At 33.8% G+C, this 23,182-nt stretch overlaps 1 protein-coding gene across 3 annotated transcripts; it reads right to left on the minus strand.

The window, feature by feature from the left end:
• Positions 1-7,856: 7,856 nt before the first annotated feature.
• On the minus strand, positions 7,857-22,766 carry LOC118048306 (ethylene-insensitive protein 2.2). 3 transcript variants are annotated; one of them, XM_073410035.1, is made up of 10 exons: positions 22,516-22,766; positions 21,436-21,595; positions 20,886-21,296; positions 19,894-19,980; positions 19,645-19,755; positions 19,356-19,568; positions 17,306-17,491; positions 14,488-17,187; positions 12,697-14,124; positions 7,857-8,389 (listed from the first exon to the last, which is right to left on the minus strand). In XM_073410035.1, the coding sequence occupies exons 3-9, from the start codon at positions 21,132-21,134 to the stop codon at positions 13,795-13,797; spliced, it is 3,876 nt and encodes a 1,291-aa protein (XP_073266136.1). In that variant the 5' UTR covers positions 21,135-21,296; positions 21,436-21,595; positions 22,516-22,766; the 3' UTR covers positions 7,857-8,389; positions 12,697-13,794. The 3 variants fall into 3 exon arrangements, with proteins under 3 accessions (XP_073266136.1, XP_034913803.1, XP_034913804.1); XM_035057912.2 differs by having other exon boundaries at positions 21,436-21,678; XM_035057913.2 differs by having other exon boundaries at positions 21,426-21,678.
• Positions 22,767-23,182: the final 416 nt, after the last annotated feature.

A 23,182-nucleotide genomic window follows, 5' to 3' on the forward strand; every position in this document is an offset into this window, starting at 1 on the left:
GGAGTTCTGATGCTCGAAAACTCGTCCAAATAGGTTTGGGATGAAGCTTGAAAAAAACTGGACATGTAATAGGAAAAATAACGTTATAATGATGAAAATCTAATCCAATCATTGACACGCCATTCTTAGAGATTAACCCATATTTTAAAATACGGTCCGACCCGGGTCAACTCAAAATCCGAGGCGAAACCAGGTCGGATTGAAAAAAAAACAGAAGAAAAAAAAACCCTGGTATAACCAGCGGGTTGACCCGGCAAGATCCGGTTACAACCTGTTGACTTTTATTTTGTTTTTTTTTTACTAAAACAATGTTATTTTGATTTAAAAAAATAATTTGACCCATTAACCCAGTCAAAACTCAAAATCCGGATCTTGAACCGGACCAGATCTAAAAACTATAGATTAACCGACAAATTATTTGGCACACATAAATTGTCCTTCTTTCTTCTTCTTTTTTTTCTTTATGTTTTCCTTTTCCTTCTCGTCCTTGGATTTCTCAGTATGAATAACATCATAGCATTTATTTTTTGTTATAAAATCTGTTCTATAACGTAAATTGCTTCTAGAGGATTTTAGAAATTTTATTAAAAAAATCCATTGACATGAGAGGTAATGGTAGTCTATTTGAGATTATCTTTGTAAGCTGGGGACATTAAAAAAAAATTCATATTTTTTTATAGCTTTTACTACTTGTTTTAAGCAAAGCAATATAATATCAACAAAAAAAATAATGGTAAGGGTTTTAAAAATTACTTGTTTAGTTTTTAAAAGTGAAAAGTAATTTTTATAAAAACAGGTGTAAAAATATAATGTTTTTCAGTTCAAAAAAACATGAGAGGTAATGATTTTCAAGACAGAAGGCTGCTTATTTTATTTAAAAGATAAGAATTAAATTAAATAATTTTAAATCATAAAAAACACCACTGTTGCATACTTTATCTTAATATATAGTTATTATAATGGTGATTAAAAACATATTATATGAAGCTTCGATATTTGTTTTACTTACATTAGTTATAACTTTTGATTTCAATGAAGTATTTCTCATGTCTTCAAATAATTTATTTATTTATTTATAATTTTGAAAATCTTAGTTCAAAAAATATAATAATAAATTATCAAACAACTAAGTAATTTTACTCCCAACATAGTATTTTATTTAATTACCTCACAACAAAACATAATTTGGGAGCCGAATAACTAGAAGCCACTCATGTAGTCTTTAGCGCCCCCTCCCCCCAGCAATTTATATAGAAATTTTTTACACTTTGACTATTTACAATGAATGACAAATTTTCGAGTCTCAATCGATGTAGTTTCCATAAAATGATATACAACGTTAATTAGTTTGCTATAAAGTTTCATTTAATTAGTATATTGCCAGATTTAGAAATATCTAAATCTCCCTTATTTGAGACATTCCATACCTTAACTACTAATACTATCAACCACAAATATCAAAGATCAAAGATACCACCAAACCAATAATACTAATAAATTAATAATAATACACTTGAGAAAGGTCTAGCAAGAGGATCAGTGGTCAACTGCAAGACTTACCTTGCGACTGTCCCGAGTTCGATCCTCAAGAGTACCAGCCTGTCAGGGTCTGGTGTGGGGCGGCCCGCTTTAGGTTTGACTTTACTAGTTTACTGTACCTGCCTAGGAGCCTGGACGTTTCTGGCTTTAATTGTTAAAATGGTAGCCGGTTCGGTTCACCGGTTTTGGTGGTGGAACCGCCGGTTTAATCGGAGTTAATTTTTCATAGTTATTCAGTTTTTTTGGGCGCATAAGCAATGAATGACCCGGACACAATAAAGTTTCCCGCCCTTATTTGGACATTTCTTAACCTTATTTTTATGAAACCAAAATAAAAATAAATTAATAATAATAGCACTGAGGCTTGTAGCCCAGCGGTCCTGGCAAGGGTTTTCTTGTCTCTGCATCTTGGATTCGAGCCTTAGCATGTACGTCTGTCATCCTCGCGGTGCCTTACCTGCCTACTAAGCTTGCAGGATGTTCAGTGGATCCGGGGATTAGTTTTGGTGTGCGTAATCTGGTTCAAACACCCCGGGTTATAAAAAAAAATTAATAATAATAACTCAACTGGTCAGGCTTTGAGTTTGCTCCTCAATGGTCACGAGTTCGAGTCCCCTTAAGACCATTGGAGGCTTACATGGTTGTTAACTTCAAGGCCCGTGTGATTAGTTGAGGTGCGCACAAGTTGATCAGACACCCATGTTAATCAAATAATAATAATAATAATAATAATAATAATATAGCAACATTAAGAGGTGTAACTCAACTAGTCAAGTCTTGAGTTTGCTCCCCAGATGTCACCAATTTGAGTGTCACAAACCTTAGGGCTACTCGAAGCTTACCTAGTTGTTAACTTCAGGGTCCTAGAAAATTAGTCGAGGTGCACGTAAATTAACTCTGACACTCACGGTTACCAAAATAATAATAATACAATGGAATGAAAAGCTAACATGGGTGTTTGTTTGGATAGTTTTTGTCTTCTAATGGCCCTTTTACTCAAGAAGGCTTCTTAATCCACAAAGCTTTGGGCTTTCATCCAACAACAAATCATGGATTAATTCTCAATCTCGAGGCTTAGTATTGGCATACACCACACCTAGATGTTAGTGTGGTGCCTAGTTTTCTCTTTAATAACTACCACCAACAGTAAACATGATGTAACCTTGCCAATAAAGCGCTAACTTTTCTTATCATTTTTTATAACCAATGGCACAACAAGATGCAACAACCAAGAATTCATTTTACAGGTTACCTGCATGGTAAAATAATTATTCTCCATGATTACTCATGCTACAACTCCACACTACATGAGATAATTTCACGTAGCTAAGGTATATAAAAACATCGAGTCACGAAGTATACACAAACAACACAAGTCCACACAACCATCACGGCATACACTCTCCTACTTTCTCATCCTTTTTGTTATACTTTTCTTCCTTTTTATAATTTATTTATTGAAGTATTAAAGGGTCCTCTGGGAGACTTGTTTTTGCAAGAGAGCATGAAATGACTAACCTAAAGACTTCTACCCAAGATGTAGTCATGTAAAACCCAAATCCAATTTGAAGTTTTTACTACTTCATTACTTTATAAATCAATTTAATGACTACACGTCCTTGCATCAAATCTAAATTCATTTTAAAATAATAAGAAAAAAAGACTTTTTAGATGTATCTAAGTTTTCAGAGTTTTCTTTATGGTTAAGGGTTGTAACATTAGACTAAACATCCTTAGTTTCTTTCTGTACAATTTATAACTGTAAAACTTAAAGATTAAGGAGCCTTATTCATATTGTACATTGCATCAATTGGTATCATAGTAGATTGGTCTCTTTTATGGATGAAAATGATAACAACCCACCTCACAATGCACGAGTGAAGGTCATTTAGGGCACCATGAAGGCTCAAGAAGCAATGCAAGGAATCTAATTGAAAAAGCTAGACCATTTGGAGCAAATAATGATATCAATATAAAATAGCTTGGAACATCAAATTCAGTTAATAAGAGGGATATACGAGAATTGTGAGAAGAAGAGGGATGTGCTTAGAAACTTACCTCGGAATTAGCCAATTCCTAGATCTATTCTTACAAACCCATATAAACATCAAGTTTATATGTAATGGTGTTTACAATAGGTGTAGCATTGGAGACTTAACTCAAAGTCAAATTTTACGTAGATGCATTCGTAAATTCAATGAAATTCCTTTTTTATAGGAATTTTTCAAAGTAAAAATTTATTAATTGGTTGTTAGAATTTTATTTGAATAAGGTTCCTTGTTAATGAAAAGTAAAATTTTCCATATGTAAACTTGCTTGCGGTGCTATAAAATGGTGGTTTGAAGTTATAAAATATAAAACTTGTACTAATAAGCCTCTAATTTCATCATGGCAAGCTTTGATACAACCATTAATTTAGGAGTTTGTACATGATAATTATGAAAAGATTTTATATAGGATGAACAAACAATTAGGTTATTATAATTTGCCTTTTGTTTAACCTCCTCAAATAGCAAGGAGGAAAAAAAATGTAAAGGAGGTGGCATCTTTTTAAAGTAGATAGTTTCAACATTGCAAGAGTGATAACAATAACAATAACATTATTGCAGGTAATATTGTTGCCGTCACTGCTCTACTTATCGATGTTTTATCTACCAATAATGAAGGAAAAATCAAGAAATCTCCTAAATTAGTACCATGTATTGATTCTCATAATCTTAAATTATTTTAAAAAAAAAGGTGAGTCCTTCATGTCAGGCAATCTTGCCCAAAAAAAAAGGTTAAAAGAACACAATTACACACCATCAGATGCATTTCTCTCTATGGAAAATGATGGTGGGACTAAAACCACGGATCAGAACATTAAAGAGTATGTGTGAAAAACAAAAATACTGATAAATCCATAAAATTATTCCATACCAAACACAATAAAATATACACGCTTGCATAAAAAACATATCAAAGAGCTAGAAAGTTAGAAACATACATTGGAGAACAAATATTTAAGACTAGATTTAATGTTGACCAAATCAAAAACTTAAAGGTGAAATAAACTGCATAAGATATCAATGACATGGTGAGAGAACTTCTAGGTATTCTTTAACATGCATTTGAATGGAAATCAAAATTGCTATATTCAAAGTTTTTGTTTCTTTGAAATGGAAAATATCAATTTTAATGATGAGCTCAGGGATGAGTTATTCTCAAATGAGATAGTTGTTGGGTTTTCCGAAACACATATATAAAGAAATGGTAAAATTTAAATTTTTGTAGATTTCCAAGGATTTCGTTAGACAAATCTAGAGTTTTTTGGGGTTTTTATGAAGATTATTTTAAGATCAAATGTTATTTTTGACTTTGAATAATTGCTTAAAGACTGGATTGTCATAAACCACAAGTTGTCCAAGTTTTTGACCTCTAACGGTAATTTACACGAACCACCAATAAGAAATATTAAACTCTTTTAGAATAATATAATTGTTATGTCTTTAAGTACTAGCTATTTTCATTTGTGTTTTTTCAGGTTTATATACCATACAATTTAGTATTACTTAAAAAATAAGAAGCATAACATTTTATTTATAAGAAAACCTGAAAACTCTATAAGTAGCAAAATATCAATTTGCCCTGAATGATATCACATATATTATTTTAGGAATAATTTTAGAAATTTATTCAATCAAGTCTGTACTTAATTTTTATAGGTTTAGAATTGTAATTTCTTGTATAAATTAGACTTCAGTTCTCAATTTCTAAATTAAATCACACTTAAATAATCATTCCATTTTAATTTCTGACTAATGGTTCTTATATGTGTAACCTATTAGATTCTTTTATAAGTTGGCTCAAATATAAATCACAATCCTAAATAAAATAGGATCAAATAAACTAAACAACTTAATTTATTATCAATTCAACAATTAATTGATTTATATTTAAAGATCAAGTAGAATATCTAACAACCTGTTATGATCCTCCAAATATTAGAAAAGTCATAAATTGTTTGACTTAACCTTTTAGTAATTAGTTTCTTAGTGTAATTATTATCAATTCATCAACAATGTTCTGATTTAGACATCATAGCATGAAATGTATTTACTATGAAAAATCATGTTTTTTTCTCAACAACATAGTCATTAATTATTTGAATAATATTTGAAACTCTTTTTAAATCTCATTCTGCCTTGCACAAGGATTTACAATTAATTTAATTTGAGAACATGTGAAGTATTTTTCCTCATTCACATAAGACGATGAGTACTTTCTTGATTACTCAAATACCTTTATATAGTTTATGTTATATCAAATATTTGCTCATTTGTTACCCTTAATTAGGACATCATGTAATAAAATCAAAACATAATCAAATTCAACTGAGTTCGTGAACATGACCAAATTCAACCTAGAAGTTGTTGCATAGGATTTTCTTTATTTTCCTTGGTGTATTTAGATTTTTTTTTTTCTATTTAGATTAGGATTTTAATAATTAACTTGATGTTTTTCTTGTATATTTAAGCAACTTTGCAGGCTATTTTTCATAAGAGAATTAATGGTAAAAAAAAGAAGAAGAGACTTTTCAAAACTTACGGAGTTTTTAGAGTTTTCTCTACAATTAATCTTAGACTTGAGAATTTTACAATTTAAGAATGTATAACTTAAAAATTAAGAAACTTTATATATGTTATGTAATAATCATGATCATTTATGACCTAAACATAACAATTTAATTTTTAGGAAGTCTTTGATTTGGCTATGATGACATGAGAAGTTCCCAAGGGAGGTGAGAGCACTGTGCCTTTGCATAAATAAATGCCGATGTTTATCATAAAGTTATTTAATTTAAGTATGATTGATTGAGTGTGTGGTTGTGGTTATTTTTTAAAATAAATTTTATTTAGAAATGTATCAAAATAATATTTTGTATTTTTTAAAAAAATATTTTTGATATCAACACATTAAAATAATTTAAAAAAAAATAACAAAAAAAATATTAATTTGAAACAAAAAAAAAATTTAAATTTAAATTTTTTTAAAAAATATTTTTAAAATACAAAAATAATCATTATCTAATAAAATGTTAACACCAACCTGGATTATGATAAGTATAATCAACAAGTGCTCGTTTCATAGTCATGATTGCTATGTATTATGACCACAATTTTAATAAGAAATTCAAAGCCCAAACGTGTTGGAGACGTAAGAAAATGTTGTTAGGCGTTAAGTGAAAATCTAATGGATCTTAATTATAATATTATTATCTTTGCCTTGCAAATTTTTAAGAGCAGCTGAGGGATTTCTTGTTCTTAAGAAGGAACAGCCTGAGCCAGGTATCGAATCAGACAACATGTGTGGTCACCGGGTCTGGTCGAGACGATTGGCAATGAGTCAAAGACAGTCGAATTTAGATATTTTTATTTTTATTTTTATTTTTATTTTTAACATGAATTTCTAAATTTTCAAATCAAGACTGCCCTTTGAATTCCGCAGCCTGCCACTTATCTAATAAGGTAGACACTTGACTAGGGATGATAATTATACCCGAATTATCATATAAATCAATAAATAACTTGTCCGAATGAAGCGAAGCAACAGAAAATAAATAACTTATTTGGATATGAAAGTGGGCTCCAACTTAATACAAATTTATACCCGAATTTATATATATAAGAATAATATGTTATAATTATATTATTTTTTATATATATCCATCTAAAATTGTTTGTACAGGTTTTTTCCCCTAAAATCATTTGATGAATATAGAATGTTTTAATTTTTTTGTATGTCTTTTTCACTCTATTTAATGATAACTGATCATAAAAAAAATTAAATAGACTCCCATTGAAGTCCACCTCTAAAATAAGATGATAATAAAAATTGAGAATTATTTCCGAATTGAGAATAATATAAAGTAGGAGTTATAAAAAAAACTAAAAAAACTGATTAAATCGAGAAAAACTGGAAAAACAATAATTGAAAAAAAAACCGTCGATTAAAATTTTGAAAAAAACCAACCAGTTCGGTTCAGTTTTATAAGCCTTGAAACCGAACCCAAACGAAAAAAAAAAAAACAAGAAAAAAACCAAGTCAAACCGGTTTTTATCCTAAAAAACCAAACCAAATCAAATCAAAACCGATCAGTTTAAACCGGTTTTGGTTTTTTAAAAAACATATTGGTTTGATTATTTTTTTATATATAAAAACCAAACAAAATCAAATATCATCACCCCTACTATAAAAGGTATATGTAAAGGGGAAGATGAAGGGTACATCCTCTATCTTTATAGACCTTCATTATATATCATCCCCGTGCTCCACAATGAGAAATCAACTTCAATTTATAGAAACAAACACCAATATTAGTTAATATATTTAGTATTCTACAAAGCATAAAATAAAAGCTTTTAATTTTTTGTTACAAATTAAAGAATAGTTCTTTGCTCACTGCTCAGGCATCCATGTTAAGTTAAACCTTTGCTTATAGGAAAAGCACACACAGAGACTATTAATTTACACCAACTCTGAATTCTAAACATGAGACGGTGATGGCTTCTCCTGTGGCGGAGGCTGGAGTTGGAAAGGAGGGGCAGGAGGCCCATGATACTGGGGAATTCTAAACATGAGACGGTGATGGCTTCTCCTGTGGCGGAGGTTGGAATTGGAAAGGAGGGGCAGGAGGGGCAGGAGGCCCATGGTACTGGGGAATTCTGGCTGCTTCACTTCGACCCCGAGCCCTGCCAAGAAGGTAAAATGCAAGGGCTACTATTAAGATGAATAGTATCACAGGTAAGGACACTATCATCACATAGCCCATTTTTGGATCTGATCGAGGATCTCAGGAGGACGGCTACTCCTGCACATTGTCACTTGAGATTAAGGATATTTATCGACGAATAGGGTTAGCTCCAAATATACAACTTACTTATCAGGACCCTTTTCAATTTAATCCTAACCAAAATGTTTGAAATCTTGTCTCCTGTTAAGAATCTAATGACATTGTTTTCCAAAAATTAGACTAATTAATCACCATGTATTATTTAGTTTATTGCATACTAATAAAAAAGATATCCAAGAATTATTAAACTAGTATTTATACAAGTTTAGTTTCAATGCATGTTGTTTTATATATCATGACAAAACAAACATGCAATATATATATATATATATATATATATATATATATATATATATATATATATATAGAGAGAGAGAGAGAGAGAGAGAGAAACACGCGGGTCAATGGCCCATATTCTACCATGGATTGAAAATCTTTTTTAAAATGTAAAAACAACAATAAGAGCGCAAAGAATTTTTTGACTATGTTATTAAATATTGCTTAATGAGTAAATTTTACAATATCACAACCCAACTCTTTACTTAACTTGAGTTTTAAACTTAATTGCACAAGAGTTTGCCTAAATTAAATTGATTGATTTCATGGATCAAAATGCAATCTTGTTAACTTGTAAAAACATGGCTTAATTTTTAACAAAACTTCAAGATAACAACTTTTTTTCACAAAAACTATTGAGACAATAACATATTAGATCGATCAGTCCCTAAGAAAATCGTGTCATGATCTCCATTGAGTTTAATAATTTATTTGTTATAATTTTTTTAAATTATATGATGAAAATATATAGTGACAAAATTGAGCATCAACTTAAAAATAAAAACTTATTTGAAACAATAATAACCCTAAAGAAATCAAAGAAATAAATAAATCATGTAGTTTATTTTTCAACCAATCCAATATTAAAGGATAAAATCCAGAAAAAACTATTAGAAACAATCAACAAACCAAAAAACCATATCGGGCCAGTAGATCAACTCATTGAACCTATAAACCAAGTAACCCAGGCTAGCACACAAAACCTATGAACCGGGTTATAGATTCCTCACTCCAGTGAGATTATATTATTACTTTTTTCAAAAACATGTTTTATACAACTACATGATAAAAAAAAATCATTCATACCTCTTTCCAAACTAAACACACCCAATACTTTAAAAAAAATCATCACAAACTAATTAAAATATAAACCCAAAATTTATTTGAAAAAAAAAGATCTACTAATGCATTATTCTTTTCTTAAAAAAAAAATTTTTTAAAAAAATCAAGTCAGACGTTTTTGGGCCTAGTAGGCTAGGCCTAACGCTTGTCCTAATCAAGCAACGGCCCTCGCTTGGGCCTATATTTTTTTAAAAGTTTAATGAGACGAACAACGCGTCGTTTGTTCATCCTTGGAATCCAGCCACTGTGGTAGGCAAAAAAACAAGGTTATTTGTTTTTTTTACCTAAAAACTAGTTTTCAAACCCTTTTTGGCCCAAAACACCTAAAAAATACCTTAGAAACCTTGCTAAACAAATCCATGACCTCGAAAAAACATAAAAAGCCGCCCTAAAACCCAAAATCCACTCAAAAAAAAAAATCTTCTTGAACTCAAATATGATTTTTTTAGGTGTTTTCAAGAAAAAAAAAACACATAATCTTAACTCCCTAAATCATATAGAACCATTTGACATAAAAAAAAATGATCATTTTTTGGGTCGAATTCCCCACTAACAAACATTCTCTCTAAGCTGGAATCTGGCGACCTTCTCTCTCTCCTCTAACCAAAAAAGAACTGAAAATGAGTCAAATGAATTTTGGTATCAAAATTGAATTTTGTAAAATTTTAGGGACTGTAACCCAATAGATAAAAAAATAGCGGACTCAAATAAATTTTTAACAAAAATTTTCAATTTACTACCAATGTTATCATTTTTTCACTTTAATCCCTTTTCTCTCAATTTAACCCTCCCTTTTATACATATATATGACATGCAATTAGGTTCTTATTTGATCCTTAAATGGCTCAATTGTGCAAAACAAAAAAGTTCGATAATCAAATTGAAAATTTTAAAAATTGCACTATTGTAATTCATAATAAAATATAAGAGGGTGAATGATATTTTTGTTAACATTGAAAGCACCACATGTTTTAGCTTTATGTATAGCATGGGTTATAGCTACATTAGCACATATCTAATGTTGAATAATAAAAAATTAACACAATCATAACATGCATGCTATGAATATATATTATTTCTACTTAAGCAAAACTGGTATACAATACTTGCTTGTTGAAGCACTTAAAGGTATATCAAGTTTAAAATTTTTGTTGTCAATAATGAATCATTTGTTCATAAAATTTTATTGTTTTTCTAGCTTGGTACAAAAAATTAGTTGCAATAAGCCTTTCAAGATTACACCACCACCGCATTGTTTAAATGCATTTCTAAATAAAGTCTACAAACATAAGAAAATATACTCAAGTATCTCTCAACAAAACCGATCATAAGATCTAGATTGGAAGGAAATCCAAAGCTTCAAAACAAATAAGAAAAACCAAAAATATAAAGGAAGAATCTGAAAATTCTAGAAAAAAAACAATTTAGAAAACTTTTCCTACAACCCCTTTTTTATATTGAATTTTAGAATCAAAACTAATAAGAATTGATTTTGAATCCACCATCAACTTTGATTACCCATCATAAAACCATAATTAAACCTAATAGATTTGGTTTTAAAGAGCTAGAAAGTATGTCCAAAAAACTATCTAGGTTATAAAAAGCAAGTTCTAGACAAAAAATGAAAAAAAATTATCAGACTTAATATATAGGCTGAACAAAAGAATGGACTAAAAAAATAATTCTTCATAAAACAAACTTGAGCCTAAAATTAAGATGATAAAAAGAAATTTTTATAGCACAAAAAAATTAATTTACAATAAAGCTTAGAGCTTAAGCACAAGCAAAGTCGAGTCAGGCCATGCACATGAATTTAAATCCAAAACTCACTTTACTTAGGTCATCTTTATTTTTATAAGCTTGGGTGCTTTATGAGCCTGATTTTAAATTCGAATCTTCCTATTATATAAACATTTCTTTTCTAAGTGGAAAGGCGTCTTAGAAGATTTTTAAGTTTTCTCAAAAACATGTCAATTGAGAGTTTTTTTTAGATCAATTTTTTATTTGGCTATAATTTTTTGAAATCATATTAATATTTCAAGTTTATATTGAAGATTAAATTCGAATAAAGTTTCAACACTATAAGTAAACTTCACTTTTAATATAACCTCAAAAAATCTCATTAACCATGTTTTAACAAGAATTCTCCAATAGACATCTTAATTAAAACATATCTAAGATCACACCTTTCTCTTCACGGCCAAGAATCCAAATGGCATAACCGAGAATTACCCAGTCAAAACAACACCATAAATTGGGCATGGCAACGAAAAGATAGAAGCATGAAACAAAGCATTTCTGCATTGAATCCCTATGAACATTTGGGGTGCAAATGAAAACTTCATCTGGACAAAGCAGCATCTTAACTCTTAAGAACTATAGAAAACAAGCATGCGAGCTTGCCTCATTCAAATGTCCCTCGAAACCTAGATTTTGGCATTAAGGATGAACAGATTTTCTTTTTTCTTTTTTCTTTTTTCTTTTTTCTTTCTTGAACGGGGACCAGACACCCTACGTAAAAAAAGAAAAACAAAAACTAGGGTAATCTTAGGACACGCAGTGCAGAGCTTTATATATTCTCAAATTCACAATTACTCTCCGATCCGATGTGAGAAGTTTGTGCCACATTGACAACTAAAGAGCACACATGGAGATTGACACCCAACTGCCAAAATCCCCACAGAAAGCTGGCTCAAGGGCTCTACCCCTTTCTTTCCCCTCCTTTTAGGGCTTTTGCCTCCCGTTTGTAAGAACATACGTATATATTGGGATCAACTAATCATCGTCGTCGTCGTCGTCGCTTGGAAAGAACAACATCAGTATTGATGTTAATTTTAGTGAGTGGAGATGAAAAGGAACAGTTAACAGGTTAAACCTAAGTAAGTATATGTCATGTTTAACATGCAAAATCACTTGACTGGCACAGGAAACAAACCCATTTTCCACTTTCAATTTCATTGATACTCAAATTTCTAGCTACATGTTCAAGTATGGATTCCCAATAAATTAAGATACATCTAAATTACCGACACTCCCACTCAATCCAAACTGCTCCTTGTGTATAAAGAAACTGGTTTCCCATAAAAAAATAAAAAGTGAATTATGGTACGAGGAGTTTTCTTATGATCAGAAAAGGCAGAGCTTACCTCTTTGTGAATTGTTTGCGATTGAAATTCAGCAAGAAATCCTCGTCGGTCGCATGATACGAAGCAGAAAAGCAAAATTCATAAACAATGGAGAAGCGTGCGTGGTGGCATATTTTCTTGCTGAGCGATAGATAATGGGTTCCATACCACACGTGTCATCATCACTACGGTGACGTGAGGTAGAAAACAACACTCTTGCCGACCCCGTCCTGTGAAGGAAGGGTGATTGAAGTGATTTCAATTTATAATGGTCAAATCAAAACTACAGGTACCTTGTTTTGTTTTTTTGTCACCGTTTAGAAATATAAGCATAACATGTTTCGGGACGAGTTTTAATATATTTTTTATTAAATTTAATTTATTTTTTCTTTAATTTTATTTTATTTTAATAATTTTAGATTGTTTTAATGAGGGGAAATCAAAAAATAAATTTTTAAAAATAAAAAATATATATTATTTTAATATTTTTCTAAAGAAAACGTTTTTAAAAAAATATCAACCAAACTACTTGGTCTCCCTCGACTGAATGAATCCATGTATCAGGACCAATAACATTAAAAACAAAAAAAAAAAAAAAAATCCCATATGCAAGATCCTTTTTTCTGTATTTATTACCTTCCCTTGAGTGAAAGAGTTCAATGCCACTCATGGTCATGGATCAGGTAGCCAAATCTTGACACTCCTGTCCTATTTTGTGTTTCTCAATCTCGAACTAAGACAAGAACAGATGGATAATTTTGCTCTACAGAACTTGACAAGATTTTTAACATAAATAAGGTGGTTATTAGTTACAGAAGCTGAAATGCAATTACTCAAACTTTCCACCTTTCTACCCATTTTTCTTTAATTCTGCTGCAATTACATATCCAGTTATCTATATCCCTATGTATACATAACATACAAGGAAAATTAATTTTTGCAGCAGACCTTTTAATGAGAGAGAGAGCGACCCACAACAACTGAGCAGTAAGAATTCCTGAATTAGTAAGCTGCGTTTCAAAATTAAACAGCTTGATACCATCCAGTTGGGCAAACTGATGGAACAAAAGCAACGAGCTCTTAGGAGCTGATGTCAGAACCTTGCTCTACCCAGACTGCTCATTTACTAGCAATTCCCTTGCTGGATAGTCGGCGCTTGTAGCGCTTAAGCACAGAAGCCAGATTCTCTTTTCCCTTTGGGAAAGCAACATCGCCAGCAGCAGTTCCTGATCGTCCCTTTCGGCAAGATATGGCAATCTCTACATCCTTAATTAAGTCCAGAAGCGTTGCTGCAGTTGTGCATTTCCCCCTACCTGGTTTCGAAGCAGGTGGCAACATTCCATTCGAAACAGGTGGACTTGACCTGTGCTGGTGGGATGCAGGGATTTCAAGGCAGAAGCATGGGGACATGGGACTACGGGGCTTTGAAAATGCCAATTCTATGATACCCTGTTATTCATAAAGTATAGCTGTCAGTTTTAGAGGACGGGTAAGAAAAAACCTCAATGAAAAAACACACCAGAACAGGATTTCAAGAGCCAAGAAAAATGAAGCACATATATTGCTACCTAAGGGATGTTGCAGATGATTTAGTTGCAACAATAAAAACCTAGACGCCCAGCAACTATTTGGCTCAACATGAACAACAATATGCAAATATGTGCAGGAAATTAATGCGTTGCCCACCATTCAAGAGCATAGCAAGGTTTTTTTTTTTCCTGGACGATCTACAAGCAGGAGCATTTTATGCAGGGGTCAAAATCCCTTGATCAAAATCGCATAAATAGATGGCAAAAGATCAGAGAAATTTACCTGGAGACGATTTAGCACATAAGTGTATTTCCCCCACAGCTCAGGCCGGCTTTCCATGAGTGACAAATCTAGAATGCGGTGAATACACCAGACCCCAAAGCTTATTATCAAATCCACTCTCCAAACACAGCCCTCCCCACAATTAGGAACTGAGGAAACCAAAATGTTGGTGATAGCTGCATCATCATTCCTCAAAACAGAACCAGACTTCCTATCAGAATACAAATATGGAGATTCACCCATGTGAGCTACACAGTTCATTTCTCTTGTTTCAGCTTCATACAAATATCTCTCCCTTGCAGCAACGCGATCGATCAGATCCTCATCAGCTCCATCATTATGCCTGAACAACCAGTCAGATCCTTCCAATTTCAAAAGCTTCACAATACAACGCCTGAAAGACTGAAGAAGTTGGGCCTCAGGATCCACAGGAGAAATTACTTCACGATTGATAGAATTAGACCGATTTCCTAATCCACTCCCAACAACACGACTTTTGTCAGCAACACCAAACTGCTCAAATGGCTGCTTAGACCAGAGTGATTCAGGGTCTGGAGTCATGTGAAATGAGAAAGCATCACCATGTCCTTTTGGGAGTCTATTAAACGACAAAGGGCCTCCTGCTCCTGCACCTGATCTTGTATTTGAATAATAAGATTGTTCATAACCTGTTCTACTAACCGATGAACCAAATCCTACAGACTTGTCCCACTGAGCATTCTTTTCAGACATATATAGGTCCCTGTAAGGACCAGCAAGCCCTGCGATGTCAGGCAAACTATGGTACTTCTTTGTATTAGCTGACTTGCCAGCATCATCAGCAGATCCAGAAGAGTAAACATCATGATAAAGTCTTCCAGATTGCAACGTGCTATTTCTAGGTACTGCAAGGTTCTGAAATCCTGGAGGTTGTGAAGAGCTTGGTCCATTTTGCAATTTTTGCCCCATAGCAACAGCAAGTGGGTCCCTGTAGTTTCTAGGGCCCAAGGATGGTGATATCGGTGCTGGTGAGTCCATTTGACCATTTAAGCTACTGGAACCTCTTTCCTTAGCAATTTGATTGATGATGGATGCAATCTGATAACCATGCACTGTAGCTGGCTGAATACACCGGCCATCAGAAGATGGTAGCGTGCGTACACTAGAATACCGTCTCTCACTTGAGTCAGCTATACTGTGGCTGGGACCTTGTGCATAAACATCCAACAACTGCATGTGGTTGGACCATAAAGAGGATGGTCCCCTCTGACCTCCATAAGATGAGTCGATATTGCTCTGCACCCTCAAATGATTGGGAGAGTCACCCAAACTTGAATGGATCAGAGAATCAGATGCTCTACCACCAACAGATGAGAAATATCCGCTAAATTCTTTCCCAGTAGTGTCCACTTTCAACAAAGAAGGCTTCAAATCAACCCCCAGGGCATCCAGTTTCTTGGTCTTTGCTTCTTGAGTTGTTTGCCCATGGAAATCATACAATTGTCCCCAAAACTCATCAAGAACTGAAGCTAATTGGCGTCTTGCAGCACGACCCAACCCTGCTAATCTAGAAAGACTTCCAGCACCATTCCCACCCTCATCACATTTACCACTAAGACTCCTAAATGATTCAGGACCATCAGATGTCAAAGATGAAGTGCTTCCAGGAACCCCTTTGGATGATTCTTCAGGCTCCCAGCTATCCCCTTCATCGTCCTCCTTTTCAGCATGGAAATCACCATCTATATCCACAGTCTTATCAACTGGGTCAATTGATTCAATATCAGTCTTCTTGGCACCAAGCAATTCACTGCCAGGGACCACATTCATAGCAGCTGACAGAGATGCTGACTCTATTATAGGTGATGTTTCCTCCTCATAGAATGTTCCAGGACTAGAGAAAGTAATTTCAGAATGATTTTCTTTTATAGTAGTCAAATGATGTTCCTGATCCGACTCCATAATTGTCACAGGCAAATCAGGATCAGCATTTGCAACAGTTACATCCGAGTAACTCTGTGCAGATTTCCCTGGACCTGATAATTGTTCTTGTCCCCCTATGGGTTCCTCTTCAGTATATCTGGTTTCACTAAAAAATTCCCCCTCTACCTGTATGGATGGCTCAGACACGGTATTTTGTACATCCCAATTCCATACCTGAGCATCCAAGTGGGTTGCAGATTTCAATGGGATGGCTGCTAGCCAAAGCATCAAACAAAATGATGAACAGGCAGTAATGAGAAGAACAGTGTAAGAGGTTGACAACCCACCACTTGTGCTCCATCTCAAATTGCCTGCCCAATCACTATCCCCAAAAACCATTTCCACCACAAAAATAATCTTTATGCCAAGCATCCCCATGAATGAAATCAGCGCTAAGAACTCCAAGAATGCAGAAATTTTGTAGGCAGCCATCACTTGTCTAGATGAAGCAATACGGAAAAGGGGAATCACTGAAGATGGAAGTAGTAAAGCTACCATAACCTGTGTAAATATAAGCAACTGGTATATTCCTTCAACTCCTGAAGTCCACACACAATAAAGAGCTGGAACTACTGCAATAATTCTGATTGTCACACGTTGAAGCCAATTAGGAATATCCAGTCTGAGAAAACCCTGAAGCACTACTTGCCCACCAAGATTCCAGGTAAGTGCAGTGATGTGATTCGCGAAAAACAAAATGAGTGAAACGACACAGAGTGCTACTGGACTTCTGAACACCTGAAAAAATCATTATTTGGAATCAAAGTAATAAGTATTCATCAAATTCATACAGAATAATGCTTGCATGCCAAAAAATACATCTTCACAAGTAATGAATATGAGAAAAGAGTTGTACCGGCTCCATAAGTGACATCGCATCGGGAAAAGTAAGTAAAACAAGGCCAGTACTGTAGAACACATTTGCAGCGGAGTTCATAAGCACATAATTTACCAGATAGATGCCACTGAAGATGCATAAAATGGCAAAAAAATGGTTAAGGCACAAGGCACCCTTGGAAATATTTGGTGGTCCCTGATGTTGCTGCAAGAAAATTAAAGATATCAGATTTCAGAAAGTAATCCAACAAAAGCTATCAAGTAATATCGAACTCATTTCAAAAGTATATGAAACCAAATAACTGGAAGACACTGGTGGAGCTTAATTAAATAACAGTGATTAAGCATCAACAAGGCGCAAATGTCAAATTCATTTCTATTTTCCAACATTGTGCAAGAGTAAGAAGCTTTCATGCTTGTTAAGCAATTGAAACAAGCAAACTCAAATGTCTCTGAAAACAAAAATATATATATACAATGAGATCATGGCTTCCAAATGCACACCAAGAAATTAATAAGAAAAGGTTGAGAATTATTTTTCAAATGCAATGCATCACAAACAAAAAACTGATAAGATAAGCTTAAGCCTCATTATCCAGACACATTTGCATGAAAGCAGCAATTGTTTAAAAATTGTTGTTCGAGTACAGAAGAAAGAGATGCGAAAACCAGCCTAGAATTCCCTCTGAAATAGTTTGTGGCTTTTACCACCACCCAAACAAAATAAAGTTGTGTCGAAAATTAATTTTGGACTTCAGCAACTTGTTTCCACCAAAGGTATACTGTATTCCCAACAAAGGAGGGTCTCCATGGGCAATCTCAAAACAATGTCTATCATAATTGCTACCCCAAAGTTGAATGTCATCAAAATCCAGGGCTCCTCTTAGGTATAGTATATAAACATCAAATAAGCACTTTTTGAAAGATTCAACAATTATAAGAAATCAGTACCACAATCCTATTTATCAAATTCTAAGTTATAACGATTCTGCTACAGGTAGTGTGTAACACCTCTCTGGCCAAAGCCTTTTCTCCCCAACCTGGAGACTAGTGATGCCATGAATGATGTGTTCCGCAACTAGCCAAAAACATGGACAACTTGATGGTTGTAACTCTGAGTCTTGAAATCTATTATGGGGTCTATTTTTTTACCCTTGCTCCATAGGAGCCTTCACCAAACATTTACACGCACCTAACTAGCTTTATAAACACCCACGACCTTAACAATGCAAAAGATATATGTATACATACAGACACGGGAAATAGTTGCATTATTGGGGAAAATTGATATCCATTCACCAAGCTATATCAACAGAATACGCTTATTTGGCCTTTTGGTTGTCTCGAAAAAACAAAAAAAGCAGGCTGGATGTTGTTGGGATAGTGACACCATAAAGCATCAGCCCAGGACAGGTACAGATTCTCAGATTTCTCATATCAAATACCTCACTAACCCAATTGCCAGTATCATTGTCACGAGCCATTAAGTGAGTGTTTGCGAGTAAGGTAGCTTATGCTTTTGGGTGCGTTTCACTTAAAAAAGCATCAAATTGATGCTACTTTTTAGTGCTTTTCGATGATTTTAATGTATTCATGTCAAAAATGGGGAAAAAATCATTTTGATGCATTTTCAAGCGAAAAGCACCCTACACCACAATACCAAACATACACTTAGAAATTCTTTTAGAAAAAGAAAACCATGTAAGGCAACAACAATCGCAAAGTGCACACTTGGACTCAACTCTCAAACATCCATGCATGGCATAATTGACACAAAATGACATAAAATAAAATAAGCACCAACATTCAAGTGGCGAAGAGCAGAAAACACAAAATAAATCCTCTCTGCACCAAAATTAAAAACTCAAATGTCAAATAGACACTCAAAGCTCAACTGAAAAAAAAAAAAAAAAAAAACTGGCAGATACTGAGATAAAACTAACAGCATGCCAAATAAGGCACGTCAACAGAGTCTCTGAACAGTATACAGAATGGTATTGCCAAAACACACAAGGCCAGAGACATACAGAAGGGCTGGAAGAAAAAAATGCAAGGAAAAAGAAACTTACCAGCACAATACAAGAATGGAGGAAAAAATTGTGAGGCATGATACTTGCTCCAAGAAGACTCATCAGAGCAAATGCACTGTCCTCACTTAATTTTGTTGGCATCCCGTTCATGGGAAGAGGGATTTCTGGTTGGCTGATGAGAACTCCGAAGAAATACAAAAGTAATAATAAGCCTGCAATGCATGCGCTGAGGAAACTTGCCTTGCATCTCTCCTAGAAAAAAAAGGTAAGAAAATCAATAGATATTTATAAGGTGAGCAAATAAAAGAATGCAAGCAACTGGACTTACCAGGAGGGTAGCAAAAACTGGAAATAAAACAGCATCAACAGCAGCTAAAAAAACACAGGTGGATAAGTCCATTCCAAAGAGAAGATTAAGACCATGTGCAATGCCGAGAATCTATTGAAAACAATTCACAAGTTAGGACTACAAGAAGGGATCTCTAGTATAAATCACATCACATACCAGATGCCTTAAATCCATATCTTTGGAAAAGGCAACCAGATATACCAAATAACTAAGAATGAGAGGAACTACCATAGTGAGGTCCAATGCAATCACAGAAAGCGCTGCTTGAACTCCTAGAAACATGCATGTCCACTTGTCATACTCATCACTGCAAATCTAATGGCATCATAAAGAAGAGGTGAATTAATTAGATTTCAAATCATAATTGGGAAAGGGGGCTGCAGAATAGAAAGTGAACACACCAAATAATCATAAATGGCCAATATTCTTCAAAATACAATTAATAGCTGGAAAAACATCTCCACATATACATGTACGAATGTACATACAAATGGATAAATAGTTTCTATATGGAAACAGATGTGTTGCTCAGACATTAATCTAATGGAAAAGGTAGAGGTCTACCAAGAACCCTGCTATCTTCAGGTCATGCTAAAGAAACGCACAATCATTAGAATGCAGGGATCATGACACGGAACACAAAAATACTACAAAAGCAGGTTCTCATCTGCTTCCCCAGCTACTCCTATTGCTATTACAACACCTACTTGTAAAACAAAGATAAGAGCCCCCAACTCCTAGTCAGAGTTCTTATGAATTTCAAATAGTATTCAAAATTCTCTGTTTTCGATTATCTAATAAATCACTTAATGAAAGTAGATTATCTTTCCATTCATTGCAAAACTAGGCCATACTAAAGAAAAGCACAACCATTAAAATGCAAGGATCATGACACAGAACACAAAAATAATGCAAAAGCAGGTTCTCAGTAGGGTAGATAGCAGGGTCCTTAGTAGACCTCTACCTGTTCCATTAAAATGCAAGGGGCATGAGCAGTACCATGTGGACTTAAACCAATCTAATTCCCATTTCCAAATTCTAATATTTCATTACTCCCACTTGCAAGAGGGAGAAAGAGCTCAAGAGAAACTAATCATGTTGGAACACAAAAACAACACAAAATTATTTCATCTTTGAATAGAACATGTGTGATCATGGTATTAACAAGTAGAGAAAAGTAATGAAAGAAACATAGAATCCTTGAGGAAATAGGATGATACCTGGGCAAGATCTTTTCCAGTTACCACACCAATTCGAGCAGAGAGATACTGGCATAAAATGGCAACAAAGTTGAAAATAAGCATTGGCAGCACCAGATCAAACCCAAAGCGTGCACCTCCTTCGACAGTTGCTGCCCACTTTCCAGGATCAACATATCCAATTGCAATCAGAAGCCCAGGTCCCACAGCAGGAAACACCCGACGAAGAAAATGCGGTAGATGGTTAGCATTTACAAACTCAGTTTCCATGTTACTGATCAGTATGATATTTAATATCACTTCCAAGCAACAGAGGAGCCTCCCAGTAAAAGCCAAAATAAATAAATTACATTGCTGCTTAGAGCTGCACCTCCTTATAATTTATGCCTCTTTTCACTAACCATTCAACAGGAACACTAACTACTTCTTCACCTGAAAATGTTGATTGAGTAAAACCAAAGTCAATTACACTTCCTTTTGAAGCACATCAACAGAAAGTACAGTGTGTCAAACAACAGCAAAGACAATATTCAACTTGAGGCTCTATCAAATGCACTTAACCAGATAGTACCCAATAGAAACTCTTTGAGGAAAGGTTAGTTGCATGGTGACCGCTAGCAGAAATACCAATACTAGCTGTGATCGTCGGATACCAATCGAACACTTGCAAAATCAGCTTGCATGCTACACGGGAGTGACTGTGATGGCCTACTGAGTAGGCTATTCATCTCCTGACAATGACTAGCAGCTAGTCAGTTTCAAGCAAACCTTACTGCAATTATTTGAGTTTTATCCCCACCTTTGATGTTCAACCCTGATTCCATAAACAAAATCAGTCAACGGCTAAAAGAATCTCAAAAAACTATATAATTTGGAAGACTTTGGTGCGCAACAGGATGAAGCAAGCCACTGGAGTTGCAAGATCATCATTTAAATGGAGGATTTGAAGAATCCAATAGTTTCACAGGATAAAAAATAGACATCAGGCAATAGGGGATACAGTAGACATCAATCAGGTCTGCCTAGTATTAAGAAATGCAGTCTTCAAATAATTCAAAAATTACCAAAAAAAAACACAAAAGTAACAAAGACACAGTAATACGAAAAACTTCATAAAATCATTAATTAAAGCATCCGCAACAAGCTCAATTGCACAGATACACAAAATCAGAGGGGCATATGTTTTGCATCATTACCCTAGAATATACTGAAATCACCATTTCCAAAACTAACTTCAACAACATTCACTCTTAACAATCAACATGATCAGTTAAAGCTACAGCTAAAACATAAAAAATCAAATCCTAGTAACTATTAAAACGCAAAAAGCCACCCCAGATCTCACCAAAACATAAACCAATATCAAAACCAGCTTAAATGACAACAATTTAACAAATAACCAAACATCCACCGTTACCCACAAACTCAACACCTATAGCCCACAAAACTTATTCAGTCAACCCCCAACCCCCGCCTCCATAGATCCGATTCACAGAAGAAAAAAAAAACCCAGCATTCGTACAAATTTTTAGGTCAATAACTCAAAAACAACAAGAACAAATCCGTACGATACCGAAGTTTATATCTTTTCAAGTTGGGTTTTTGAGAAAATAAATAAAAAAGATCGTCTCTTTTTCTTCTTTCTTTTTACCTTTCTCTTTCTCTGAGTGATAGTTTCTTTCTATCTCTACTTGTCCTCCCCCTCCCCCTCCCTCTCTCTCTCTCTCTCTCTGCAATCTCTATTCGGAGCTGTACACAAGTAGATCTCAAAAAAGAAAAAAAGAAGGCCTTCAAGAGAAGCCACGCAGTTACTAACTTATCAAAGGTATTTTTTTATTTTTCCTAGAAAGAGAAAGTTCAGTTTTCTGGGAAGGTTGTGGAGAGAGAAACGAGTAGTGAAAGTGAAGAGATAAAAAAGATATATGTTTTTATATAATATGATAAATATAAAGGTGTTTGTTTACTGTTTGGGATTGGCTTTTTTTATTAATTATTAATTTTTTAAGTCTATCAAAAAAAATGGAGTGAATTAAAAAGGACAGAGATAGAGAGGCTGAGTTTGGAAAGAGTAAAAATATTTTATTTTTGTTGATAATTTGCTTTTTTTTTAATACATAGTTCCTGTTGCAGGATTTTTAGAAGGCGAGTATAATGAAATGAATGTATTTTAAAATATATTTTGCTTGAAAAATATATTAAAATAATATTTTTTAAAAAAATTATTTTAATATTAATATATTAAAATAATAATACAAATTAACTAATCTTTTTGAAATCACAATTCTATATATTTTTTTTTATGTTCTGTTGCTTTTTGT

The sequence above is a fragment of the Populus alba genome, chromosome 6 (assembly GCF_005239225.2).
Source record: "Populus alba chromosome 6, ASM523922v2, whole genome shotgun sequence".
Taxonomy (NCBI): Eukaryota; Viridiplantae; Streptophyta; class Magnoliopsida; order Malpighiales; family Salicaceae; genus Populus; species Populus alba.

Bases quoted from the DNA above. Each gene is read 5' to 3' on its own strand.
- LOC118048306 (XM_073410035.1), bottom strand. From the start codon at position 21,134: ATGGAAACTGAGTTTGTAAATGCTAACCATCTACCGCATTTTCTTCGT. The intron at 17,492-19,355 runs GTAAGTTTCTTT...ATTTTCTTGCAG, and splicing joins TCCATTCTTGTATTGTGCTG to CAACATCAGGGACCACCAAA. The intron at 14,125-14,487 runs GTAAATTTCTCT...TATGAATAACAG, and splicing joins ATGTGCTAAATCGTCTCCAG to GGTATCATAGAATTGGCATT.